The sequence below is a fragment of the Limulus polyphemus genome, unplaced genomic scaffold, assembly GCF_000517525.1.
Source record: "Limulus polyphemus unplaced genomic scaffold, Limulus_polyphemus-2.1.2 Scaffold4098, whole genome shotgun sequence".
NCBI classification, from domain to species: domain Eukaryota; kingdom Metazoa; phylum Arthropoda; class Merostomata; order Xiphosura; family Limulidae; genus Limulus; species Limulus polyphemus.
The window spans coordinates 11897-21903 of record NW_013669708.1 but is presented as its reverse complement, the minus strand read 5'-3'; the positions used below and the strand labels follow the sequence as shown (position 1 = coordinate 21903).

Genomic DNA, 10007 nt, shown 5'->3' with positions numbered 1-10007 from the left:
TATATATATATATATATATATATATATTAAAAAGAAACATGTGCCTTCAGTCAGTACAAAAAAACATTAAAAATACAGTTTGAAATACTTCACATATTTGTGTCATCTTAAAAAGCTAGATATGTAATATCTAATTGCTGACTTCAAGGGTAAAGATATAAATATAAACAACTCAGCATTTAAAAAAAGTGAAAACAATTTCATTAAGGGTAAAAATGACTATAAAAGAAAAACTGACACTGCATGTTTCAGATTATGAAAGTGTACACTATCATCAGGGGTATAGAGACCTCAACTTAGAGTTTTGCTTGAATATAGCTTACATGCCAGAATTATTTCCATGTATCAAGACTGACCGTCATTAAATAAAAATAAGATAGCTTACATAAGAAGAAAGAAGGAAATACAACCATGAAACTACAATATACACAAACATTTAAACCAGCTCAGAGTTCTTTACCTGCACAGGTTCTTGAAGTTTATACGATAGCTTACATTAGAAGAAAGAAGGAAGTACAACCATGAACTACAATATACACAAACATTTAAACCAGCTCAGAGTTCTTTACCTGCACAGGTTCTTGAAGTTTATAAGATAGCTTACATTAGAAGAAAGAAGGAAGTACAACCATGAAACTACAATATACACAAACATTTAAACCAGCTCAGAGTTCTTTACCTGCACAGGTTCTTGAAGTTTAAAGACAGGAATAAGATCAGGAAGAATGTTGTGACGAAATTCTTCTTTTGAAACTTGTTCTGCTATTAATAAAACATTAGGTAAAACAAAAGGTACCATTTCCGGGTTTACATACTCCTTTACCAGACATGGAAGCACTCGCTGAAGAGCCACCCTCTGAATAAATATTAAGGAAAAAATTTTATTCTAGAACACACAATTTCTATAATTTTGATTAACAAAAACAGACAGCATTACATGTATTTATCTTTTACTGCTTTATGATATTTATGCCCTGTGACTCTGATTTTTAGTATTTATGTAATAATTAAATCTTACATTCATTTGTAATAATATCTTGCATTTGCTTTCTTGGATTAAAATAACATCATACTGAACAACATGTTTATTAACTAATTATAACTTGTCCAATATTTGATTATTATTCTTACAGAGCAGCTTAGATTTCTTTTTAAATAAAAGTTACAGGATTACACTTAAATGCTTACATTTTGTTTTTCTGTTATCTCGTGTGTTACAAGAGATACAAACATTACACTGTGAAGGTATTCTGCACACAAAAGACAGAAAAAACTAGTAATCTTCGTGGCTTCACATTGCAAGCTAATAGTGCTTTCATATAAAACATGATAAATTATTATGAATGTCATATAAATGATGATACTACAAATCAATTAAAAAATGCGAATTTATCAGCAGAATTACATTTTGTTATAGACAACCTGAAAACTATGTTCAGATTTTACAATACAATCTAATCATAGTCTTCAGAATAAACAGTAACAAGATATTTAAATTTGTAAAACATTAGATATAGAGAGAGAAAATTTTTTATTGGAATAAAACTATTTAATATTTTTTCACTAGTTTAAAAATTTTTGCTACATATATACTGATAGTCCTTCCACATCAATACTAAATTCTGTTTGATGTCAGATATTCACAGAATACCACATACAAAATCTTGAAATAAATCCACCATAATGATAGTTGCATTACAAGGATAACAGTAGTCAGACACGTCACTACTGAACATTTCATTACTGGTCAGCTTGCTACTAGTCATTTCGTTACTAGGGTATTTCGTTACCCGATAATTTTATGTCAGAATCTCACTTATATATCTTATCTAAGATCATAAAATAAAAATATTTTGTCAGTATTAGTTCATTAGACAAACACTCCAGTCAGTAAAATATTATAAAATATTAGTAAATATTTCTTCAGTATTAGTTTATTGGAGATACACTCCTTTAAAATAAAAAAGGGTTTTATTTTGTAAAACATTTATTTAAAATGATGAAAGATCTGAACTTTTTAAAAATGATTCAGGCTTTCCTCAAATAGTTGTCCAGCCACTGCTTCAATTAGTTGTCGAGCCATAACGAGTTATTTATGTGTAGCTGGAACAGGTAGCAAAATGACCTAGTAGCAAAATACCCTAGTAAAGTAAGGACCAGTAGCAAACTGACCAGCAGCAAAATGTCTGGGAACAAAATGCTCAGTAGCCAACTGTACTAAAACCAAGGATAACAGTTATGTCATGCTGTACTTTTTAACCTACAACTTGGTCATTTGTATTCCTGCTTTATAATGTGACTATACTAATCTGACTTCAAATTTATACCAACTTACACTGCAACACAGATTAATGTTATAACAAACTTAAAATTATATGGTAAGAGTAAACATTGATACCTTTGGCATTTGGGCCAAAACTTGTGGAAGTCCTTTGAAAAAATGAGATTTTTGTAAATTATCCCACTGATACAGAGAATCCAAATACTGAAGTGTCTTTACACCAACATCTTCAAAAAACTGAAACTGGAAAAAAATAAGTACAACTAATATAAAAATCACATAAAAACTGTATTCATTCCAAACATTTTATTAATGTGCTTCTGAACTTAAGAATAAAATGTTTTTATAAACCAGAGGTCTATACCTTTGAAAATTGATGAGCATCTGGCCTGACTTCTGCTGTTGCATTCAATAACATTTTGAAATGTTCCTTAGCTTCTGAAGGAAAGCAGGAGAATACTGATGCTGACAACTGTTGCAACTGTATTACAAAAACACATCACAGTGAAATACATTAAAAAAAGTAAACCAATCACAATGACACTATTTGTACTAGTTTTTCACTCATAACTGTGTACAGATTTTCCAAATACTACATGGTTATATATATATACACAATTTAGAAAATAGAACTGAGAACATTCTGAGCTTCCAATTGCTTATTCATGTCATATATAGAAGTGTATATAAGGGAGCATTTCCAAAAATGAAAAGAGGTGAGTGGGATGCCACTGTGTTTGATTTATTACTTGAGCAATATCTTAGCAAACTGAAAAGATAAGAGACTCTTATTTTATATTCTAGCTTGCAAATATTGGTAATTTGAGTTTATAATTCGTATGAAACTATAGACATTAACATTTAAAATGACAGTTTAAAGGGTTTCCTTCTAACTAAATTTTAATACCAATATTTACTACCGTCATATTTTTCAATACAAATCCTAGTACTTCACAAAAATGTCTCACTTCATATGACAACACACCTTCTTTGCATGTTTCTTTAAAGTTGAGAGATTTCCACAGTTATTATAGATAGGAGACCCATTGTTAAACACAGCATAGACCATCATTCCAAGAGAGAACATATCACTTGCTGTGTCACATTTTAGTGTAAGAACATATTCAGGAGCCACATAGTCCAAATTGGGTTGAGCAGCAGGTGGTAGATCAGCCTCCAACTCATAAAAAGGAAATTCTGGCTGCAATAAGAAAAAACAGCAACTCAGCTGGTGAAAATAAAAAACATCATGGCTACACACTCCTGAACAAATTCTTCCCGTTGCCATACACAAAACCCAAATACAGCTGTTCAACTACCCCAATTTAACTTCTGCTGCTTTACTTCTTCCAAACAAGGGGGGGGGCAACTGTCCAGGGGCCCCGGGCGAATGAAATGTGGTTATGCCATAAAGCATCTTTAGGTTATATCTTCATTTAATGATAAAAAACATAGTTTTTGGCTTTTCTTTGCCTATAGATGCTTGATACATTAAGAATGACTGAAATAATAATTTGAGTAATAATTAATATGTATTTGTTACTTTATAGATTTAATAGATATTTGTTGTTATTTTATTAACGTTTTTAAGCTTATACTGTGAGGTAAAAACAGCTGCTGCTATGATTTTGTCTGGTTTATGAGCTTGTTGCTGTCCTAATTTAGGATCTTCATTTTAATAAATTCTTGAAAATGTTAAAAAGGAGAGAGAGAGATAGAGAGCCCAGCAAGGATGTTTGCCCATTCCTGAGCATTACAGTTTATATAAGGGAATTTTAGATTATCATCATGACTGAGTAAACACGTAATACATATACACTCTCGTTTTACACATCCTAATCATTACAGATATAAATTCTAAATGTGGCACATAATACTGCACAAGCCTTTTTTTTTTCACTAATATATTGGTTTATGTTTTACTCATATAAAAATAAGCAAGTTCTCAAATCAGTTTTGCATCTAATGGATAAGATAAAACTTACTTCAACTTCAATAAATGATTACCCAATAAAACATTATTAAAATTCAAGTTATTACAGCAAACTAAGTGCTGATATTACAAGATGCTTCATTTATTGTGTGTGTGGTAAAAACATTAAAGTAATTAAAAAATATATTAAAGTTTTCTCAATGTGTATAGTAAAATTTTGGTAAACTTCCAATGCAATGTATCTTTAAAAAAAAATGACAGACCCTCAACTGCAAAAAAAATAAACAAAAACGTTTGCAATATCATCACATAATAGGGTTAAAACTAATTGTTTTAATCTTAATAAAGCCACACTCCCTAAATGATCATTACTCATTTTAAACTGTTGTTTATTGTAAAAATGCTAATAAATGATTATTAGTCTATCTTTGATAAAAATTAAGCCAAGATTCCAATCACTATCAGTATGTGGTCTTTCTGATGTGTTGATGTGTCATTAAGATAATACTTCTTTGTAAACTCATATTCTAGCATGTAGCTGTGAAACTACCTAACATAATAATCCAATTCTTAAATAAACTTCAAATATAGAAATAATTAAATAATGTTATTTCTGTTTGAAAATCATTGTCAAATTAAATTGTTCAAAATAGATATAGTAGCCTCAACAAATAACCATACAATTAGGCCTATTTCAAGCACTTGGGCACTAAAAATCTTTAAGGAAGTAGAGTGGACAAATAACATTCCATGATATAGTAAGTTTCAAAAATTCATGAATAAATACACAGAGAATTTAAAACTTTAAATATATTCAATTTTTAAAGAAATACATTTGCATCTTCAAATAACAATTACAGGGATTATTGTTTTTCTTGGTATAGTAAAAACACAGTTTCCTAAATTTTTACATGATTAGGAGATCACTTGATGTACAATAGTAAGCAGTGTCTGATTCTCGAAGCTAACAGATTTTTAACTTCTGAAAAATACATACAATACTATTTTGTATATAGTTAATACTACGTATCCCTGACAGAAAGAGGTAGAGTACATGTATAACTTGCAATTATACATTATCTCTTAACTTAATATCATGAAGCCAAGATATAAAAATGTCCTAGATACATCAGTACTCTCTTTTAAAATGATATATTGTTCCTATCCGCTAGTTTTTTTTTTTTGGTTTAACAATGTATTATTTAAGTGTATGAATCTTATTCTTTTAAGACTAGTTACTGAGGATCATTTTCTACATTGTTGTTTTCAAAGCTTTATTATAATAGCTTTATCATCTATAAAAACTCTATAAAAAGTCACTTTTTTTTAAAGTTTCTTGTCTATGCTATTACGAACTCTGAGAAATATCTAACGTGTTTATTATTTTGTAAACTGCTAAATATAAAGTATGACATATGGATGAAATAACATGCCTGTGGATCATTGGGATTTGAACATGAAACTGAAAAATCAAATCCTGCAATTTTCCAAGCCCCACTTTTGTTGATGATAACAGATGTTGGACAAATATTCCGATGCATCATCTTAACATCATTATGAAGAAAAACAAGACCTTCACCAATCTGAAAAACAAATGAACTTTTAAATATTTACAACTGAAATACACAATAACAAATAAATGTAGCTTTCACATGTTGACTACAGCTTTAATCAATTCATTAGAAATTCTGTTAACATTTTCTTATGTTATTACAAGTTCACAAAGCCTACTCCTTAAAATCAGAAAAGTATAAGGGATACCCAATTTCTACTTTCATCCCCTGTGAGACAATAAAACAATTTACAAATAAAACAAGGCAGCTTATCACCTGACAACTACATTCTTACTTCAACAATTAGTATCTTCATTTAAGAAAGGTTCATGAGACAGATTTTGAAACAGTCAATAAAAGATGCATAATAACTTCTGCAAATAACCACATTAATTATAGCAGTTTTTGTACAATAAGCGGTTAAATAATTGTTTAAACATCCTTACACCAACAGTTTAAACATACAGCTCACCTGAAGAAGTCCATATTTAATTTCTACTTCAAACAACTTGAAATCCTTTAAATCAGGTGGTGGTGGTACGGGCATGTTTTCATTGTTTCCTAACAGATTGGCTAAACTTGCAAATACTGGCTCTGTGGCAAAGGCCAAACTTTCCCTTGTCGGATGAAAAGAAAATTTCGATTTATGCAATTGAAGAAATTCAATGTCAGATGAACTAATAATCTTCAAATTCATCCATATTTAATGTGGGTTATAAATAAGATAAAAATTACACTGTATTTTCATAACAAATGGATTTACACAACATTGATATCTTGTACCTTTTTTTTTTATTTATTATTATTATATTAATATATAATACTGGAGCTAGAATTAAATCCTCTTCAGGAATTGTCATTTGGCTTAACGAAATATTAAGAAATACATACATTTAAAGCTGGAAAACAACAATACTGAATGTGTCTAGAATAGCACATGGTATTGCTAAAACAATACTAGTGGCTCAATTTAAACAGAATATAAAATTGGATTGATTAATCAGCTTCTCGAAGTGGGTGTGAGTGACTGACTGGAGATAGGAAGAGATGAGTAGAAGCCAGTCGTCCATGAAATGGTGAGTCCAAAGACCCAGCGAGTGAAGATGATGTGCAAAAGAGTGTACCACTCGACCAAACACACACGGAGCTGAAGAAAGACAAAACAGTAGTGCCCAGAATTGGAAGACAGAACCCTTGTAGACGAACTGAAGAAAAATGACGTGACACTGGGGCAAAAACTCCCCAAAGTGAAAGGCAGGATTCCATGGTGAAGAGAGGCATCTCCAAATAAGGATCCAGCCAGGACAGATCGATGATAAGACCCCAAACTCCTGTGTTTTTGGAGACAAAACAAAGATGGAAGTAAAATCCCGTTTCAGTGGGCACCACCTGTTTGATAGCTCCTTTATGTAGTAGGACTCGAACAGACTTGGCAAGACGACTGAACAAAGTACGGTCCCAAGGAGGAGTGAAGGAGATCTTGGAAGTGGATAGAGGGGGAGTGAAACAGAAAGCAGAAACCTACAGATAGAACCAATATAAACCATAAAACTGTCGTGAAGTGTAGCTAAAAAGATACAAACTATAGAACTTAGAGAAAGTACTCATTACTAATGAAACTAACAAAATTTAGAAACATGTAGAGTCTACAAAGTACATAAAAATAACAAACCTGTAGAACTATGAAATTCAACCTAAAACATAAAGGAATAAGTAACAGCTAAAGTACAAACCATTAAAGGAACTGAAGAGATAAATGACCCTTAAATATCAAAATTATAAGTCTATAAGACAAAGGACACGAAAATAAAACCTACCCTGAAGAACATGAGAAATAAAAGGCACCCAGTTAACAACAACAAAATTGAAACTAAAGAAACCTAGATGCTAAAAGATCGATTAAAATTAACTTACTCAACAAGAAGACATGAATGACCTAAATTATCGAGTGCTAACTGGCTACTTAACTATTTCTAATTGCAATTGTGATACATTTTAAATAAACATATTATTAACCTTATTATGGATAGCAAAACATATTCACACTATTTAATTATCAATTCATTTGATTTACAGAAAAGCAATGTGGGATTACCTCATATTTTAATAACAAACATGACAGCTACCATGTGCTGGTACTTATTCAACATTAGCAATTCATTAACCCAGAAGGAAATGTTCAAATTATTTTTTAAAATATCTGTGGCAAAATATTTTTATACAAAACATATGTTTTTACAAAATGCACAAATGATGATCTTCAGAAGAAGCCTATTATATGAAATTAAGGGTAATTCAAAGATTACCTAAAAAGGCAAAAACAATTTGTACAAAAATAGTAAGATTAATACAATGTTAGAATAATGCAATGATCAAAAAATTATGAAGCTAGTACACCCCCACCCCTTTTTATTTTCTTGTACAAGAGTGGAGGGTTGTAAAAGGTGTGTACTAATCAATTAATCTAATGTATAAGATTAATGAGGCCATCAATTATTAACTTAGCAAATATAACTAACTGGCCAGCTCTGGTATCTGTACAGCAAGAGTAGAAATTTGTACAAGTGTATTAACAAATGAGCATAAAGTTTCTCAGAGTTTTTCATGTTATGAAAGTTCCTTTAAAGTACATTTAGGAAGCACTCATACATGAAAGAGTAAAAAAAGCACTGAATTCAAACCTCATGTTTATCTAAATATTCCTAATTTTTACTCACCTTGACTCTTCTAATGGATGCTGAACAGTCAATATACTTGGATGACGCAGTCTAGTTAGCTGAGCTACTCCCTTCTTTAAAATATCTAATATAACATCACGATCCCGTTTTGAATATCTCTCAAGTTGTTTTTTTTCTAAAACAAAAACAGCTGCCTCCTAGAAATGGATATATCACATTACATATGTGATAAAGTCAGTCACGTTTGTAAAACATTTCACGAGAGCTCTCAAAGTTTTATAAATTGTTTCTGAACTGTCCTTCCACAATAATTTTCCAAAATATATACCAAATATTCTTAGTTTCTTAAAATACAATAAATATGAGTAATTATAAAACATAAATTACTTTTGTTGATGAAAAAATTTCTCTAACTCACAGATCAGCTCTACATAAAATATTCCATAAAAACAATAGAAGCAATAATTACTATAAAATATTTTCAAGCCAAATTATACTTGTAATTATAAAATCAAAGATAAATAAAACTGTGAAGAAATATCCAAAAATTTACAACACATCAAATTTACTTTTATACACAGAAATATGCTATAACTTTTAGCAAACACGGTAGTTTCATGTTAGAACTGCTAGTTCTGAATAATTTATTTTCTTATATGAAGACTAGAAATTAACTAGTGAGAAAGAAAAAACAGAAATTATTTAGAGCTTCAAAACAGCATGAAATTATAACTAAGTATAGCTGAAAAAATCAGAACAAGTCCCAAAAACATGATGAGTGTCAAGCAGGCTTGAAAGCTCAGGTTATGCATATTTTATTACTCTCTATAATATGGTATGGTAATACACCAATACAGTCACAAAAACATTTCCTCCTTGTGTTATACATAAGCTATGTTGTCACAAAGTAACATATTTTCAGTATCATATTTTTAATATCTGCCTACATAGAATGGAAATAACTTTGTTACTATATAACATAAATATACTGCAGCCTATCTTAAGAATAAAACTAAATATTAATTCATGTTCCCACCTCTTTTTTACACAAACTGCATTAAACAAATATCTGTTTCTGTAAAAACATATCTTCCACAGTTCTAACCCACTTTAACCCTTCACAAACTTACTTGTGTAGCACTTCTTTTATACCCTTAAAATATCTTCCACAGTTCTAACCCACTTTAACCCTTCACAAACTTACTTGTGTAGCACTTCTTTTATACCCTTGAAATATCTTCCACAGTTCTAACCCACTTTAACCCTTCACAAACTTACTTGTGTAGCACTTCTTTTATACCCTTGAAATATCTTCCACAGTTCTAACCCACTTTAACCCTTCACAAACTTACTTGCTTAGTACTTCTTTTATACCCTTGAAATATCTTCCACAGTAAGCCAGGACCAGCACTGGCAATATGTCGTTCAACCTCAAATTCACGAGTTACTGGATTCCCTGGAAGGACTGCACCCAGATTTGAAACTGTATTTCTAATTTTGTTGAAGACTTCCATGCTATGCACTAAAATAAAACATACAGAATATTTAGATGTAACAAATTA

The 10007-nt window shown here is 30.5% G+C and overlaps 1 protein-coding gene across 3 annotated transcripts in view; it reads right to left on the bottom strand.

Moving 5' to 3' along the window:
* Positions 1-10007, bottom strand: part of LOC106470581 (SCY1-like protein 2) — a 37391-nt gene that overhangs the window by 19488 nt on the left and 7896 nt on the right. For all 3 annotated transcript variants that reach the window (XM_022399192.1, XM_022399191.1, XM_013931144.2), the window contains 8 exons: positions 9798-9967; positions 8485-8642; positions 6240-6384; positions 5648-5797; positions 3267-3482; positions 2646-2762; positions 2399-2524; positions 680-856 (listed from right to left, as the gene is read on the bottom strand). In XM_022399192.1, coding sequence (XP_022254900.1) covers positions 680-856; positions 2399-2524; positions 2646-2762; positions 3267-3482; positions 5648-5797; positions 6240-6384; positions 8485-8642; positions 9798-9959 — 1251 coding nt within the window. In that variant the 5' untranslated portion in view covers positions 9960-9967. The remainder of the gene's footprint in view (positions 1-679; positions 857-2398; positions 2525-2645; positions 2763-3266; positions 3483-5647; positions 5798-6239; positions 6385-8484; positions 8643-9797; positions 9968-10007) is intronic.